The sequence below is a fragment of the Physcomitrium patens genome, chromosome 12 (genome assembly GCF_059467195.1).
Source record: "Physcomitrium patens ecotype Gransden chromosome 12, ASM5946719v1, whole genome shotgun sequence".
In the NCBI taxonomy this organism is placed as follows: Eukaryota; Viridiplantae; Streptophyta; class Bryopsida; order Funariales; family Funariaceae; genus Physcomitrium; species Physcomitrium patens.
The window spans coordinates 17,563,025-17,582,227 of NC_143421.1; the positions used below are offsets into that span (position 1 = coordinate 17,563,025).

At 32.3% G+C, this 19,203-nt stretch overlaps 2 protein-coding genes across 7 annotated transcripts; one reads left to right on the forward strand and one right to left on the reverse strand.

Moving 5' to 3' along the window:
- The first annotated feature begins 262 nt into the window (after positions 1-262).
- On the forward strand, positions 263-4,848 carry LOC112289505 (U1 small nuclear ribonucleoprotein C). Of its 3 annotated transcripts, none has more exons than XM_024534754.3 (7): positions 263-466; positions 640-776; positions 1,228-1,270; positions 1,910-1,951; positions 2,135-2,387; positions 2,702-2,826; positions 3,371-4,848. In XM_024534754.3, exons 2-7 carry the CDS (start codon positions 769-771, stop codon positions 3,572-3,574), a joined length of 675 nt encoding a protein of 224 aa, XP_024390522.1. In that variant the 5' UTR covers positions 263-466; positions 640-768; the 3' UTR covers positions 3,575-4,848. The 3 variants fall into 3 exon arrangements, with proteins under 3 accessions (XP_024390522.1, XP_024390521.1, XP_024390520.1); XM_024534753.3 differs by lacking the exon at positions 263-466 and adding an exon at positions 470-502; XM_024534752.3 differs by lacking the exon at positions 263-466 and having other exon boundaries at positions 470-776.
- Positions 4,849-5,104: 256 nt separating this feature from the next.
- LOC112289503 (putative proteasome inhibitor) lies at positions 5,105-8,999 on the reverse strand. Of its 4 annotated transcripts, none has more exons than XR_002971892.3 (8): positions 8,353-8,999; positions 7,856-7,996; positions 7,541-7,630; positions 7,304-7,381; positions 6,827-6,902; positions 6,628-6,700; positions 6,070-6,144; positions 5,105-5,624 (listed from the first exon to the last, which is right to left on the reverse strand). XR_002971892.3 is itself a non-coding variant. In XM_024534751.3 (8 exons), the coding sequence occupies exons 1-8, from the start codon at positions 8,709-8,711 to the stop codon at positions 5,567-5,569; spliced, it is 909 nt and encodes a 302-aa protein (XP_024390519.1). In that variant the 5' UTR covers positions 8,712-8,999; the 3' UTR covers positions 5,105-5,566. The 4 variants fall into 4 exon arrangements, 2 of the variants coding, with proteins under 2 accessions (XP_024390519.1, XP_024390518.1); XR_002971891.3 differs by having other exon boundaries at positions 7,304-7,384; XM_024534751.3 differs by having other exon boundaries at positions 6,827-6,861.
- Between the last annotated feature and the right edge of the window lie 10,204 nt (positions 9,000-19,203).

Genomic DNA, 19,203 nt, shown 5'->3' on the forward strand with positions numbered 1-19,203 from the left:
CGTAAAAAGAAACCGTGGGGATCGAGAAGAAGGGAAGGAACCCAACAAGAGAAACAGAGAAAGAAAGGAAGAAAGATGAGAGACGAAGAAAGCCCAGGAGCTGCAGAAGAAAGAGGAGGATGAGTTCATCACGTCGTTCACGTTTCAGCAAAACCCAGTAAGTGGACAAGAAGGCCAAACAAACAAAGATGGTGAGCACTGGATGAGGCAAATGCTAGAACAAAGACTGCGCCGCATCCACAAAAATTGCACAAACAAGACAAGACAATACCTCAAGCCAGACAGACAGACGGACAGACAGACTCTAACAGCACCTTATTACCTTATTTATTACAAACAAACCTAGCTCGAGTTCCCTGTTCCACTGCTCCGACATCTGCCTTTTACTTTTCCCGTTAACTTTACCCACCTCCGCAGAGAGAATATGTGCAAGGAGGAGCCTTCTGCCGGAGCTCTCCCTCCGCTGGTCTCTCACTCTCATTTTGCTGCTGCTGCTGCAATAGTGAGTGTCGTTGTGGGTTGTGGGTTGTGCCGGTAGCTAGCATCAGGGCTTCTTCCACTCCGGGACATTCATTGTGTTGCTGCCACACCCGCGTGCGTCGTCATCAGGAATCGTGACTGACTGACTGTTTTCAACAGGTTTGCGGTGTCTGGAATTTCGGGCTTTCTTCTGCGCTATACCTGGAGCGTGGAGACGGTGCTCGACTTGAGGGAAAAAAAGGGTTTTCGAGTGGGTAGGTGATTGCGATTTAGGTGGAAGGTGTCACCATGCCGAGGTTAGTCTTCTCGAGTCTTGTAAGGCCGGTCTTCTGGTGCACCTATCTCAGTTTCAAGGATACCTATTTTGCATATTTATTTATTTATTTATTTATTTTCCTTTTGTTCGTGGATAGACGACCTAACGTGCTATTCGAAGTGGGTTTTAACTTTTGAAGTCCATCAGCGATTGATAGTTGCATGTCGCAAATCAAAATATAAATTTAGGTTTTAATGATCTTAATCATTTATCCTTCATCGGAGCCTGTTAGTTCTTGAGAAAGTGTTACATTCAGGGTTCTGTAAATCTCTGCTTTGAGTGTCTTTACTTTGATTATGGTAGTGTGTTTGTATAGAAAATCGTCCACGGAAGTAAACGGGGACTAATCCGCTGTCTTTCCTCTCTCATTGGCTTCGGGAACATCTTCAACGAGTTGACGCGGGAAGACACTGTTTCTTGATTTTGTGCAGGTACTACTGTGACTACTGCGACACGCATCTAACTCATGACTCTGTGAGTCTCCTCAAACCTTGTGAAAATGTATCAGATAGTAGCATTTTTTAGTCCAAATCACGTTTGCGATTAATTATTTTAGCAGTAAACTTTTAATCAGATGACGCCGTGCTGATTCATCTGTGCTTTGCAATAATGTACTTTATATGTTAAAGTTGTCTATACCTTGCCAAATCCTTGGCCTTGAACGAAAAGTATTTTTAGACTACTATGCAGGAATGTGTTTTATAATTCGAAGTAGCAGTTAGGCATCCACCTATGTTCAGGAGGTAGTAAACCAAGGTTTGTTGCTGGCCTTTCTGACTAAAAATCTCGTCAGTAAACCGCTGCTCGGCATTAACCATACTTGTAGGGGTGTCTTATAAAAATCGATATTACTACTTTTCAGAAGTTCTTTATTTTTTGTTCTCTGGCAAAATAAATAAATAAATAAATCTCTATATCATTTTTCTGAAATAAACGATTTACAGTATGTTCTTCAAAAATATTAATTTTGATGTTTTCAATATTGTCTTTCAAATACAATAGTTCGAGTTCTAGTTCTCAGAGACTCTTCCTGAATGTTGTGATAATCTATGAACATGCATTCATGCTGAGAATGAGTGTTTTTATGGATGTGGCATGTGTACGCAAATGTAGCCTTCGGTGAGAAAACAACATTGTGCAGGATACAAGCACAAGGTGAGATGATTTCTCCCTTTTTAGCGCAAGTTATACGTATGCGGCTGTACTAAGCTGTCTAGCTCTGAATATGTTTTCATAATAGTAGTACCTTACTATGGGCCATTGCTGCTTGTAGTCGGACACACTGGTTGCAGTAGCCTAGCATGGTCAATCATGTTAATGTTTTCATTTATATTTCAGGCAAATGTGCGGCAATACTACCAGCAATTCGAGGAGCAACAGACACAAAGTCTAATTGATCAAAAAGTGAAAGAACATTTAGGGCAGACAGCAGCTGCATTAGCACAACAACAAGTTGGTGGAGCTGTTTATTCACATTTGGCAACTCTAGGAGGCGGTTACAAGCCAATGGCTGCCCCAGGTCTTTTACGACCTCCCGTGTTGGCAGCTGTACGGCCTCCTGTTCTGCCCCCTCCATCTGGACCTTCTTCAGGTATAATTGACCAGCTGTCTTCATACTAAACATGTGGTGTGTCGTGGTTATTAGACGTTTTCAAGAAGTGAAGTAGACACTTCTGTATCCCGACCACATTTTGTTGCATGTGAAGTCTTACCAAAGGCTGCTACACATCGACCATGGGCCTTTTGTGAGTGGTTTTTTTTTTTTTTTTTTTTTTTTTTTTTTTTTTTTCTCGTCGTATACTGAAGAAGCCTATTTGAAATGCTGGGTAACTCTCCATGTATAGTACATGACTGTATGCTCTATGACAACTGTTCATATAATTTTCTTAATTATGTGCATATCAGGCTATGGAAGTGGAGCATTACCTTCGTACAGACCTCCAGTGGTTCCACCCCCTGGTGGTAGCTCCAATCAGTATTATAATAATAATGGCCCCTCACAGTACTCAACCAGCAATGGTGCTCCACAGGTTAATGCAATCCTCTTCTCGCTTTCCGCCACTCTAAGCTAATTTAAGATTCATAAATCAGTCAAACTGGCCAGTCTTTTCGTTTCTTTTCCTTCCTTTTCTTCCCATTCCTTTTCTTTTTGGTGGACTTAATGCTTAAAAAGCGGTTAGCTGCAGTAGAAAATTGGCTGAAGCATTCTCCTGGACTTGGTTTGGCTCTTGTCTGTCAAGTTGGATGGAGCGGACTATAGATAGAGTTAAATACTGTGTTCGATATCACGCATCTGTTAACTCATTTACTTTCTTGTCACATATACTTTCTTCTCTGGCTTTTTCTTTCATTTTGAACCTTTTGTGGTCATAGAATAGGTGATTTATGGCAACTATTCGTGACTGAAAAACTGAAAGATATTTTTCAAAGTGATCCATAAAATATCCGTTTTTTTAAAATTAATTAATTATTTTTATTTATTATTTCTACTTCTTATTGTATTGTATTTCAGAATTCTATGTCTCTTTCATGTTCCCTTTATAGTCAATGTCTCAACCTTCAATATGGCTGCAGTACTCGGTGAACAACAGCTTGGTGCCACAGTCTTACTCTTCAAGTAGCTCGGGTGCTCAGTCTCAGTATATGTCGAGTGCCAATGGAGGGCAGGCTCAGTATCAAACAAGCAGTGGAGGTACCCAGCAGCAGCAGTATTCTAATGGACCAACCAGACCTCCAATTTCATCGACATACAATCAGGGGCCCATGTATCAAAGGTAGAATGGTGTAAGTGAGGTGAGAACCCTCAGTGTAGAATTGGACTGTTATGGTCTAATTAGTAGACATGCATTTGCCTTGGGACTACTTGGGTCAAATGTGCTCAAAATCACATGCAGCGAATGGCATTCCACGATCTTTCTTCAGTGACGATGAGTTCAAGGCGTTCCTGGCGGGAAGATGTGGTGCAGGTAGTGTTGTCTGGTAAAAATGTACTTGCTAAGTTATAGTCAGGTTAATAGTTTTCCTGATGGGCTGACAAACGTTTCATCTTCTTCAAGTCTTAATTGCGTTATGCGGATGTGTTTGTAAGTGATGCCACATTATCGGGTATTGAGTTATTCCTACCAGGAAGGAAAGTTTGTGGTAATCATACTACGTTATAACTCTTGTAGATAGTTTAGTTGAATGTCTGTCTAACTGGAAAGGTGTGGTCGAGGACAATGGTAACAGATTCGGCACGGAGGTATCTTCGCTTGGTTTCTGTTGAACTTATTTCTGATACTAGCATCTTCATATTTCATTTGAGTGTGTCTAGCTCGTTTCAAATTACTTCATGGTATCTGAATCATATACTGCGTCATCAAGGCGCCTTGTGAAGGTTTGTTCACTTTGTGATTATTGAATTTCGTTTGTAAGGTAAGCAAGGATGTCTTGTGTACCTCGTAAGTTTTAGACCGTTCTAAGTTTATTCTCTGCTAACTTTCACCTCATTACAATTATAACTTTCTCTTGTTCTAGTTTGCCCTTCATGGGAAAAATACCACTTACAGTTGGTGATTAAAATTGCATCCGTTTCAGTTCTTTCTGGATTTTGTATTTTCGCGAAATTTCACAGGTGGTGGTTCAGATTCCTAGCCGGTACAGTTGTTCCACTATCCTCTTCCCCTTTAGATGCAGTTTATCTTCTGAAATATGGCTGTTTTTTCTGGGATTGTGTAAAATGTGTTAAAGATAATCTTGTATGTCGAGCAAGAAGGGTCTACCGGCTCGGTATCAATTAAGCCCTGGAGGTTCTCTGCAGCCGTTATTCCGTTGAACCATACGGTGTCTACTCCATCAACATACAACCAAGGACTTGCTTGTTAAAAGAAGACTGGTGTAAGCAGGATGAGAACTTAGTCCTGAAAATTGTGTCGATTGAAAAGGAAAGAACGAAAGTTGGAGTTCGAAGTCGCTAGACTTAACGATTATCCTAGAATATAGGTCTCAGCATGTGTGAATAATCTCTTTTGTAGCTTCCACATCTGTTGACCAATTTGTGACTTCCACAGTTATCTGGTGACTACTTCCTCGCCTGTGAATTTCTTTACATAAGTTCAATGGTCCACACACAGTGAATTCACTTATCGATACATGTTCAATTAAAATGATTGGAACATTACACTCACGTCGGACATTGTACAGAATGATAAACAATTAATGTAGACTTACAGTTGGAACTGCTCTGTTCAGAGCTGTACCCACAGTTAACAGCATAGAAATTTTCCAGTATCCAAGACTGTACAAGCGCCAATTTCCGAACCAACAATGTATGGTGAAATTGTGTAATCATGCCGTCAATTGCCACAAAGTCCTAAACCATACAATCCAATCTGTTTGTAATGCTATTTTGGAACAAAGGACCCTTCTCCCTCATTTGATACGTACATAAAATACTATCACTAAGAATTACTCTAGAAAAGCCAACCCAAAAACACTCGTGATATGAACAAATAATAAAACTAGATAAACGACGATTATCTATGCTACAAAACCATTGTATTCAGATATCTCTAGTATAACCAACTTGATTTAGATAATATGGAAGTTCTAGAGTTCTCATCCAGTCTATTCAAAATCCAAAAGTGCAAAAATGCAAAATATCACATATGTATAACAACGAAAATGAGGACGTCGAATCTCTTAGATTCACAGCATCTTCGGTCACTTTCGATGCATCATCGCCTAAGACGTCTAGGTCAAAAGGGGTTGTTCATGTACAAGTCCTTTCCTCTAAGAGTCGTGGAAGTGTTCCAAATCGGGGTGACCCCCAGGCGGTCTTCTTGGATTCCTGCAGAACCGATATAAATGCAAACGATTGTGTCCAATTATCTGAACTGGTTAATGATTGAAAATAAGGATTGTCGAGATCGACAAATAATTCCTTCACTTCTACACCGCAAAACCAGATATCATGTTTTTCACATGGATGCATATATCGTATGAAGCAACAAATATCCTCCCGAACAAAACCTACCAACTACTACACGGAGTATTCACACCATATAGGCCAGTTTGAGATAAATTTTGAGTTAAAATCTCCAACCTATCTTCAGGGCGAGCTATTGCAAACATTGCATGGTACAGAATAATTTAGACAACATCGCCCGTATTTTGATCAAGTGAATATTTCCAACTAGTAGCTAGTCACCGGACTCCAACATTGGGGAGGTGTCACTTGTTTCAAACCTCTAAAGAAACTCATGCACATGAAGATATAGAAAATTATACATTACCTGGTAAAGCGGTTTGGTTCAAACCCTGGAACTCCTGGAGGTCCATAAGGATCAAACCTGGCACCCGGTGGCACTCTGCGAAGCAGAAATTTCGTACAGATTCAGAATCAGTTCATTGTGCTGTTCAATTCGGCTTACTTTGATAAGCAGACACAATCACAGATAATTCTCCACAGAAAAGTTAGACAGTAGGATTAAATAGAGATGTATATGTAAAGCCCACTGTGATAATACTTATTGCTTGAACACAAATTAATGACTTCAGGTTGCCTCAAACCATTTGCTAAAGTAGTCGAATGTTAACAACTCTCACATCTAATCAGGGCAACCTGATATCTTTTCAGTGACGATGACCAATTAAAGTAGCGAGCCAAACGTTGCTTTAGATTCATTTCGTTTTGAGGATCATGCAGTACTGCTGGCTAACTATGCTGAACGTTAAATCTAAATATGTTCTGACCAAAGATAAATTGACTTCAGTGTAATCAGATACTGATTATGTATACAAATGTATGAAAATATTTTAAGAGGCCATAAAAGGCAAGAAATGATACGTACGAAAAATCACCACCAAAACCAGGTTGCCCTGGTCGAGGTACTCCCACTGGACCCCATCGCGGGTCATTCGGGCCTGCACAGAGGAACGGCCAGAACCTTATTAGATCATGATCCGTTGGTTGATAGTCATAAGGTCCAACTTAACTTTGTACAAGAAAATAACACAAAATAATATTCTGTTGAGGTTAGAAACACATACCAACTAGCATTCCGGGCCCTCCAAAAGGACTCCCGCTGCAATAACCGAGACAATGTTAAAGCGACGGTTAAGATAACTGCAATAAACATACGACCTAAAAGTGAGGTGGATAGTTCAGATATAATGTGCCTAGAGGACACTGAAAACTGCACATAATAAGATTGTGACTGAAAACAACAGACAATATTCGAAACACATTAATCAAGTTGCTATCCTTAACTGCATTGCACCATCAAAACTTCCTTTATACATAGATATAAATAACAAACTCTAGAGGGTTTCTTCGACATAAAAAGTCATTTTTTGGGATGTTGTGCTGTGATATGGAAAAACGTGCATGGTACTAGAAAGGTCCCGCGAAACAAGTTCGCTTACCAAATTTTTGTGTGCATATATTCGCGCGCATGCACAGAAATCCAACTCAGTTTTATAAGAATTTGAAAACTCAGCAGAAGATAAATCAAGAGAGAATCTCACCCGGGAACGAAGATCCCAGCTCCAGGAGATGGGTAAAGATCGCCCCCATCAAATCCAGGTACTTGAGGATACGAAAACCTGCTTTACAACGTGAAAGTACATCTCAAAAGATCCAAATAATGTTTATTGTTTCTTTTGCAAACTTAATAAATACAATAAAAATACCTCTAATAGTTTTCAACCATGACTAAAAGCTAACAGGACGCATTTATTATGTAAACAAGCTGATTTAAATACCTGTGATCACCAGGTCGCTGCCGGTCATCCCTGAGTGAAGTACTCATTTCGGATGACCGTCTATCTCCTGTGGTTGAGTCTGCGCTAACCCTGCCTTCAAAAGGATTTCATATTGATTAACAAGTGCAAACACAACCAGAACTTGAAACACTTTTCGTAAAACGACAACAGGTGTACAAGAATACCACAGTATCACGATAAGGCATACTTGACATGCTAATGCAAAGAAAATCACCTACGAAACAATGTCCACCACTCTCAGTATAGATAATATGCTAAATTTAGTGCGTGAAGTGGTAAAGGGCGGAAACTAACATTCTTGTAGATGTACTCTCTTTCTTGGGAGAAAGTTTACTCGAAATGGACAAGTTAACAAGATTCACCAAGCCTTCAAGGTTTGTGTACTGCTGGTTATAACTGCCTGCTGCATCTCCATCAGCTGCATAGAGGGTTGTCCTGCGATTAAATCGGAAGCACTTGAATTAGAGAGAACGAGCAAATTATAGCTTACCATAAAAATAATAATAACAGAACTGAAAGATGACTAAGGCGAAAGAGACTTCTGAGAGCCACTTGGATAGAGAAGATTGCAGTAGAAGCTACAAACGTGGGGGGTATATCAACGTTCAAATGTTGTTCACTCAGGTGGCTGGACAAGGAGAAGACAAAAATACGAAATTGGCAAGAATCTGTAGAGTTGAATAGCAGAAGGAAAAAAAAAAAAACAAAACAAAACAAAACAAAACAAGACAAAAACGAAAAAAAAAGACGGAACAAAAAACAAAGAGAAGAGGAGGAGGCCAATTGCTAACTTGATCTCGGCATGCACGGGAGTATCCAATCCCGATGACACTGCATCAACCATGAGAAATTCGCCCATAGCAATGCAATTGACGGTAATTGAAGGCAAGAGATCGGGTTGGCCACTTCCAGAATAACGAAATGAATAGGCACCAGGCATCTCATCCCAGCCGTCAATTCCAACCTCGGGCTCGTCCTGCAGGGCGGACAATGGAGCGGAGGAGGGATTAGCCTTGGTGCCGGTGGCAACGAGGGAATAGCCATTGGCTAAGAAAGTGGCGTGCAGGGCAAAAGCAGCGCGATCCAAAGCAGATCGAAGAGTGGGACGCGAGGCGCGAATAACGCCCAAGACGGCCCCAGTCGTAGACATGGTAGACAGACAAAACAGAGGAGAAGAGAAGAGCAGAGTGAGAGGGGCAGAGGAGCTGTGTGCTGTGTTGAGAGGAGGAGCGAGAGCAGGAGGCAGAAGCCAGAAATAGAAGATGAAGATGATGAAGAAGAAGACGGACACCGGGACGGAGAAGCCAGTTGAGGGAGGGTTGAGGAGTGGACGCTGGGGTTGGGATTGAGGCCATCAAACCCACAACATCCTCCCTCCCTCCCTCCCTTCCTTCCTCCCTCCCTCCCTTCCTTCCTCCCTCCTCTTCTTCCCTGCCAAAGCACAGCACAGCAGCGTGTCACACAGACAGATAAGCGAAATGCCCCACCCCTGCTGGTGCTCCACGATGGACAGAGTTTTTAACAGATGTTTATCATCCATCCATGAGGACGTAAGCTTGCTATTTTCACCACTCCAACAATGCACCTCAACACCCACAGCCAGCCGGAGACGGGTGGGCGCGGGAATGCGAGTGCATTTTCATCTTATGGATGGATGTGTATATGCGTGGATGGATGTTGATTCAGGCGACGAATTGGGAAGAGGCTCTGCTACTCGTGCGCAATGGTTGGGAGGGGGGTTTTACAGTTTTTTAGCATATCTCTACACCTGTTTTCAATAACTTTTGAGAGAATTACGAATTGTGATGTGATCTTCACCTGTTATTAGAGAAGAAGAAAGTAAAAATATTACATGAGTGTTATTTACAATGTATGATTGCACAATCAGAATCAATAAATATCTGTTTTGAAAAGTTTATCATTCTTATTCATGTGATTATTGATATTATTTACAGAAGGAGATTTCAGAATCATACGTGAAGAAACTATTCCCACAAACTGCAAGTCTGATCCATCATGTACAAGTTCATTTAACTAAGTGTTTTCACAAATGCAGTTGTTTTTATCATCTGACTGCTTAATAGGTTATTATTAGAATGGTAAACCATTAGAAAAATACAGTCTTAGATGGATAGATATATGTTTAAATATCTGCAGGTTTTCATTTGTATCATGACTTATTTTACAGTTCAATGAGCAGGAATGATTTAATTACAGTACTTGAAGGATGGTTGAAGTATGATTTGGAATTTGGTACCAAACTGGATACACAAACATACTGCATTGGTGCACTTATTCTAAAGAACTGATTCTTTGAATAAAATGTTTTTGAGATACAAGCTAAATCAGTGTATATGACATTTATAACAAGTACAAATTTTTGATAAACTATTAACCAGTTGTATATTATTGTATAAATAAATCACTGTAATATTTAATATTTTTGAACTAGATAAAATATATATAATATTTAATATTATATATGTATATATATATATATATATATATCTATATATTCTATGGCCTTTTAGGTATTATTATTAAAGTAACAATATTTTATTCTTATTTTGATGCAAATGTAGAGTTGGGAATATATTTTAAAACTACAATGTGAGATCTTGACGCCTTTTGTTGCTACAAAAGTTTTTATACTTAAGACATGTTTCAACTAACTCGTTTTAAAATAATTAAGTGTCTATTTGAAATAAAAGTATCGCAATAAATTAGAACTTAGCAAGTAAAGTCATATTCTACCGTCTAAGTGGTGTAAATGAATAATATAAGAAATTCTATAAGTATTTTTGGATGTTTCTTTAGTCACTTTGATAATTAAAAGCTGATTGCTATGAACATTATGTCAATGTTAAAAGAGTAACATAAAGTGTAAAATATAAACAAAGAAATTTTACTTAAAAGTGACATCACTATTGTAAAAAAGACAAGGTAGAAATGTGGTTTAAGGTGATTGCATTAAAAATATACAATTCTGGTTTTAAAATCATATGTTAAAGCAAGTTATTGACATAGAATAAAATATAATATAATAATTTAATATTTTATATATTTAAAATTTATATAAAAATAATTATAATATTACATTATTATATAAAAATAATAATGTAATATTATATATATTTAAAATTATAATTAAATATAATTAAATAAAAACAGCTATGCATATATATATATATATATATATATATATATATATCAAATGGTTCTTTACAAATGTCAATCAAAAAAATCCTAAAATTCCAAAGTAAAGAAATATATCTTAAAAACTTTTACATTTTATTATAGTTGTCTTATATTGTAATATATAATATAATATAATATAATATATATATTATATTAATATATAATATAATATAATATTAATATATAATATAATATAATATATATATTATATTAATATATAATATAATATAATATTAATATATAATATAATATAATATATATATTATATTAATATATAATATAATATAAAATATAAAATATATTAATTTTATTATATTTCTAAAATAAATATACCTTTATAGTTGTAAAACATATTTTTATTTTTATTTTTTCTATTACAAACTATCTTTTTTAATAATCATCCAAAAATAATCAATAATCTTTAAGAATAATCAATATAATTATTTAAAACTATATATTTTTCAAGATTATGCAAAAATAAATAAAATAACTTTGATAATTTTTTTATCTTTCTTAAATTAATATATTTTTAAACTTTTATATGATATAATTATTTTTGATTAAAAAAATTCACAATAAACTTATTTATTATTTTAATTATATATATATATATATACATATTTATAGCAAATTAAATTAAAATCGTAAAAAATAATATATGTATACATATTCCATATGAATTGTAGCACCTTAGATGTAGGTAGAAGGATAAATCTAAGGTTTCATGGCTTCTCTAGGATATCCTTATACACTCCTTTTAAGCCTCAATGAGGCTCAAATTATTTATTTTTTAATTTAGTTATTTTTGAGGTAAAACATATTCACTTAATAATTAATTATTTGTTTTGTATCTTTAAACCTCCATAACATAATCATAATAACTTACATTTGTATATTTTTCCATGTAATTGGAAAGATAAAAAATAATAATTTTTTTTTATTAGATAAATACCTAATAAATAAACCATAATTAGTTTTATAGTGAATAATTGCTTTATTGCAATTCTATTATTTTTTTTGTTTTGTTTTGTCTTTTTGTCTTTTTTTTTTTTTTTTTTCTTATTTTTTTTCTTTAACTTCAAACTATGAATTATAAGTAATTTTTAGTTAATGCTACCTTGTAATTTAGATTGAGTGATAAAATTTATTCTCACAAAGAATACAATATTAAAGACGTCAATCATTACAAAAAAAAAAAAAAAAAAAAAAAAAAAAAAAAAAAAAACTCAATGCATTCTTATGCCATTAGAAAAAAATAGATATTTATTTAAAGAAAGTATAATATTAAGATTAGAATGGCTATTGCCAAAGACCATAAGACTAAAGACTTCATAATCAAGACTAAGAACAATAAAGGTGTTGAAAAGAGTAAGAAAGGCCTCTCTCGTGCCTCCATATGTACTACCTTTCTATCATTTAGCCTTGTTTTTCTATTATATCTTTTTACTAGGCTCTTTAATAATAACATCCATATTTATTTTATTTTTTACCATAAAGTCATATTATCACACGATATCCACCTCTTTTAAATCTTTGCATCCTTTGGTATATGCCAAATAATCCAAAACTTGTTTGATTCATATTATATTCTCTATACCTTCATTCAAATCTTTTTATATTATTTTTGGTATCTAAGTCAAAATCACCTTCTTAACATAGAAGTTTTATTTCTTCTACAAGGTTTAATAAGTCTTTATGAACTAAGAACAAGTATCTTATTTTCCATAATTTACTTGTCATACTAATTAAATCAATAATCTATTATAAATAAATAGCTAAAAAATATGCTTAATATAAGTCATCTTGATATCATATATTAAAATATATTTGATAAGTTTATTACAATTTTATCATGGAAATGAATATTTATTCTAATAATTAACTATATGACGAAATAGAAATAAGTAAACATAGATTAATTTCATAATAACTTTTAGAAAAATTTTCTAGAAGCTTTATAGATGCAGTTTTGACTTTACATGTGTTTGTAATTGATTGGTAGGTTAAAATCTTGGTCAATAAGTTGACCACATACCACACATGTTGGTAGCTTGTAGAACAAGCTAATTATGTAGCACACATATAGAAAATTTCCTTTGCAAGTCAAGTCAACACATGTTGAAAGTCCTATACGACATTGTTACATAACTTTTAGTTAGAGAGTATATATAGAGCCAAGAGTGAAGCCTTCTTCACTCTTCTTAATGCCCTATAAGTTTTTAGTCTTATTTCAAGACTTTTTAGTACTTTGTCTTTATTAATAGCTATTTTAATTTAATATATTACTATCTTTGAATAAATTTTTAATCTTTTTAAGTGACACAAAAGTCAATTGAATTTTCTTTTATTAAGATTCATGTCTTTGATATTTTGAAAAAAGTGCCAACTTCTTATTTTTGTTTTTTTTTAAAAAATGAATAAATTATTCTACTTCTATTATTATAATTTGAAGGTTGCAAATTATCCACTTTTAAACAAATAATTTAATTTTTTAACATTAATTTTTTTCTTAAAGAAAATGGATTATCTTTTTTTGTAGAAATTTTTATTTGATATTAAAGGTTGTAGTTTATCTTCTTCTAATTTAATTTTTAATATTTTTTAATTATCTATAGAAAAAAATTTTAGAACTCCAAAGTCTACACCAAAAAGTTATGCAGTTGAAAGAAGTAAGTAGATCAACTTTACAACTAAATTTAAAAAGTTTTGCTTCTACAAGCACAAGGGAGATAAAGATTAATATGCAAGAGAAGTTTGATGGAACAAAATCAAAATTTTGAAGATTTCTATGACAGATTAAGTTTTTTTTAAAGTTTACATCTTTTCAAATATTATGATGGATTTACACAAGTTGGATTCATAGGTGCACTTCTATTAAGAAGTGCTCTCTTTTTATTTGCATCTTTGACAAAAAAATGTTTACAACTATTCTATAATTTAAATTCATTCTTGGAAGTATATATGGCTATATTTGGAAGAAATGATCAAAAAAAGATAGTAGAGACCAAGCTCATATCACTATAATAAGGATTATGCTCAATCACTATATATATTGTTGAACTCAAAATCTTACTTTTGATGTGGATTAAGATAGCAAAGCCTATATCAATCAAATTTGATATGGATTAAAAAATAATATCAAAAATTAATTATTGATAATGTCAAGAATAGATTCACTGGAGCAATTTATTGTTCAAGCCATTGGATATGACAATTGATTCTTTGAAAGATATCAAAAATAAAGATTTGATTGAAGAAGTACAAGTCAAGCCATAACAACATCTTTTAAGTTTTTGAAAGTTTATTTGTCCAAATTAGAGATATGTAAATTGATACAATATATTTTAAAATTCTTATTTAGTAAGAAAATATTTATTTTTGTCAAGAAGATTTGTGCCTATATTATAGATAATCTAAGAATAATGCTTAATATTATCCTAAGTAGCAACACAATCACAAAATGAGCAACATGGTTTTCAAAGAAGACAACATGTTAAAAAATAAATTTTTCTAGCTAAAATAGAAACTTTGTAATTAAAATCTTCTATAATACCTAATAAAGGTCTTATTCTCTCTTCAGATTCTTCACGTTGTTTCACAATAGAAGTTTATTTAGGATTGAAAAATCACAAAGTCTTAGCCTTGTTAGATTCAAGAGCTTTAGCTTATTATATAAGTAAAGACTTTGTTAAAATAAGAAATATCATTAGTTAATAAAAATAAAATTATACATATAGAAGTCATAGATGATCATTTATTATCTTCTATATATATTATTTATGATATTATGTTTTTAGATGTAGCAATTAAAGATCATAATAGCATAATAATATTTAACATAATAAGATTTTCTTCCAATCTAGTTATTTTAGGATTATTATGGTTAAAAAAGTATAATCTTCAAATAGATTGGATTTCTTGTATCCTTAATTTTTCTTATAGTTTGATCTAAAATTTTATTAGTCAAATAAAAATATATAAGTCTAGTACATCCAAATCCTTACTAATAGATAGAAAGGCTTGTTTATATGTAGCAAAAGAAGGGTCATTTTTTGTTAAATATGACATATCTATTTTTAATAGTAGAAAGACCTCAAGTAGTATATTTAGTAGGTATCAAGATTTTCAAGATTTTTTTTAAATATATATATATATATATATATATATATATATATATATATATATATATATAGTATTGATCCTATGATTATTCAATTGATTTACAAGAAAGAGCTCAACTACCATTTGGATCAATCTACAACTTATTGGAAAATGAATTTGCTATATTAAAAGATATATTGACAAGAACTTGGCTAAGAACTTCATACACCATTCAAAATCTCTAATTAGAGCTCCTATCATATTTGTGAAGAAAAAAGATGGATCTCTATAGATGTACATAGACTATGAAGGACTTATTAAGATCACCATCAAGAATAGGTATCTCCTACTTCTAAATTTAAGACTTCTTGACCAATGCAATCAAGAAAAGATCTACACAAAAATAGATCTACAATGAGCATATAATCTCACCTGCATCGAAAAAAGATATGAATAAAAGATTATTTTTTGAACTAAGTATAGACATTTCAAATATAATGTCATACCTTTTAGACTCATGAACATACCAGTTGCTTCTTAATATCTCATGAATGATATTTTTTGTAAATTTCTTAATAAATTTCTTATTTTTTATTTAGACAATATTCTAATATATTCTAAAAATACACAAGAACATAAACTTTATATTCATGTTGTATAAAAAAAATTTAAAGATGTATGATTATATGCCAAAATAAAAAAGTGTATATTTTATACTACTTAAGTTGATTTCTTAGGTTACATCATTTCTCCTCAAAGTCACTCCAAGTGTCTAAATTATCTCTATGCAAATCCTTCATTTTTTTTTTTTAATTTTAAGAATGCATGCCAGTTGAAAACTAGGGATATGGCAATACTCGAAGACTTGATATACTTCCATTTCTTTAATATATGCTTGAAGAAACTTAGTGATGTTCTTCCCATCAAACCTCTCATACTTATTGACCATGCTTTGCAATGCTTTAGTCACCCTCTTTTTACTTCATTGTACATTTTATTATCTCTCAACAAACATATCCAAAGTTAAAAGCAAATCATTAGCACTTGTTCTTCTAGTGCTACTTGTACTAGTCCCTCCAAAATCATCCATCATCTTCAAATATCAAAAATCTCTCACTTCTTCACTTTTAATTCTTGAATTCCTTCCCAGGGACCATAAATAATCCAAAATAAAGTAAATTAGAAAATTAAATAATTAGGCATATATAGGAAGAAATTAAGAGTAGATTTTAGCAAAATTTATTTTAAGAAGTTAAGAATTGATACTCAAAGAGGACTAATTGTCAATCTTGGTTGAAATTAGACCTTGAGGTATAAAATCACATATCAATGGCAACTTCGGAGTTCTTTGGTAGATTGAAGAGTAGAATTTTATATTAGATTTGAAGAAAAAAATTTGGTCATGGGTTTCTTGAATTTTGTAGTATGTGTAGGGATAAATTTTGGACTAGGTACATTATATCAACCATACTAGGTGGACAAGGTCAAGAACACCAAAATTTTAATGCCACAAAATTAATAAAGGCAACAAGGTAAGATGGCTTGGATTTGAGTTAATGGAGGTGAACTCATTTGGAACATGGAGGTTGCTTGGGAGAAAGTTTGTATTCACTAGAAATGTTAGAATTATTGGATTGGATAGTTATTTGAATTAAGATTGCATGGAATATCAAATTATCATTTAGTTTTATAGCATGAATTAGAAATTCTAAAGAAAGAAAGAAAGAAAGAGGGTTGCAATGTCATATTGTGGTTTAGCTACTATGTAAAAATAATACATATAAATATTTAATATATAATTTATTATACAATGTGGTAAGAGCCACATTATTAGATTTTATTTAGTTAAAAAATAGAGTTAGATTACTACTTTGAAGTAGTTAATTTAAAAGGACTTTTATTGAGATTGATTTTATGTTGATTTTAGTTTTTATATAATTAGAGTCATCTTTATTAGAAATTGGCGACTCTTAAAATCATATTTTATTTTTTTTATTTAGTATTTAGGACAGATATTATATAAATCTTATAAAAAAGACGATTAGAGATGGATTTTGATAGCAAAATGAGTAATTAGGACATGTGTATGGATTAATGGAGATGGATGATGAAAATCTCTATTATTATTGGCCAAAAGGCATACCCAATTGGCTCCAAAGAAGATGCCTAATGCCTTATTAGAGACCACGATTATTCTTTGGATGAAATTCAAATTTAAAAAGTTAGAATCAAAAAGTTTAAGATTTTGGCTATGGTTTTGATACAAATTTTGGATGTTTTGGAGTTTTTATGAGAAAAATATAGGTGCTCAATGTTAGGATGTGGGTTTTATATCTACTATCACGCTTTGGGATATAACTCATGCATTTGAAAAGCAATAAAGGATCGGCAATTAGGATTGAAAAAGAGCATTTTTTTTGCTACACTTTTTGCATACTGCTTGATAAATTCTAAGCTGAGATAAAGGAGTTATAGGAAGTTGAAGTTAACACTTGCAATCTAAGGGCAGTAAAAGACTTGATTTACTAGTGGTTATATTTTGAACCAAATCTTGAGAAATTTGACAAAATTTTGGCCAATTTTTTTGAAAATATGTGTTATCATGTTAATAAATTTATACTTAATTTTTGTGGCATTTGGAGTTTGGATTTTTGAGATATAGAGAAAATAGTGTTTGGATGCTTGTAAATTAGGATTTAAAGCACTTGCTAAGGTTTCTAAGATGCCAAATGCTCTTTAGTAGATTTATAATTTATTTTTTTTATAGTGAAGCTTAAGAATATACCCTATATTTTCTAGAAATTTGAAAAAAAAATTAAATGGTATGATTAAGATATATGAATTTTTAAAGTTTGGAAGAGAAAAAAAAATCTTTGTAGAAGAAAAATATTTTAAAAGGTTTTTGCTATAATTTGGATATTTTATGCAAAATAAAGGGATTTTTAGGAGCCAAGATAGTATGTATATATGTATATATTAGAGATAGAGATATAGAGCTATGAAAAATTATAATATAAAGATGGATATTTATAAGAGAATTATAGATTATCTGTAAGCTTATAAAAAATCAAACTTATCAGCAAATAACTAATTATGATTTGATATAACAAAGGATATATGAACATTTTTAAATCCTTTAGAAAGCCTTATATATAAAGCTTCTTAAATACAAAAGGATTTTATTATTAGAATATCTTTAGATACTATCATATTTCTTTGGCCTTTATAATAAGAAAACATCACTTATTGGAATTTGTCTAATAAATTAAAGCTAAATTCTCTACAACTAGGCATTTGGTGTATTCTTGTATAGAGAATTATACCACATGACAGTGGTGTGAAGAGGTTTTTTGGTCGTGGGGCATAGGAGTAGATCCAGATTAGTGGAGAAGGTTGCTGATCAAGAGAAAGAGGAAGTGTAGATTTTAAAGGAACTTGAGTTGGCTATAAGAAAGGCAACAATAATATTGCATTGAATTGGTGTTGACAATATTGTACTAAAATTATTTATAGTATATAAAAATTAAATAAAATATATAATATATTTATAAATATTGATGTATATTAGAGTAGTTAATAAGATAATTTAAAAAGAGTTGATATAAGAAAATTTCCTTGACTTTGAACAAAAATTATAAAATCAAACCAAATTCTATAAATAAAAAGCCTTATTTTTTTAGAACAAGCTCTAAGCTAGCTCTCCAATCCTAATTGCAAATTTTTAAATGCCTCCCTATTTTGCTCTAGGCAATTGTTTTAGTAGTTAGAGGTCTGATTTTGACCATGTCTCACAAATGGTCGATCCATGAGTATCAATCTAACCTATCCTAGGGATTTTTTAGCCCAATCCTATCTTTAACTTAACCTTAGTATCAACTATGCTAATTATTTATCTCTTTTAATCTAACCTTATGAATTTATAATCTTTCAAAGGTAATAAATGAGTTTCTACAGCCTAGAAGGTAAAATTACTAACCAATCTTTAACCTACTAACTATTAAGGCAAGATAATAAACTAAAAGATTTTTATAAAAGCCATGTTTAAATATCTTAAATTTTTATTGAACCAAGATAATTAGATATTAATTAAAATTTTATTTTTGATTATATTTTTACAATATAGTCATATTACAATATGACAATGGATCTTATTTGTATAGTTGTTTTAGAAGAGACAACAAAGTGAAGGCATTCCTATAGGAAGAGATTTAAGCAGTGGTGTTGTAGGGACATTGTCGTAATACATAAAATCTTACTCAAGAATATATTAGACACCTTGCAGTGAAAGGTAGAACAAAAATTACAACAACAAAATTCCAACTCTAATAGAAGACTAAATAAAT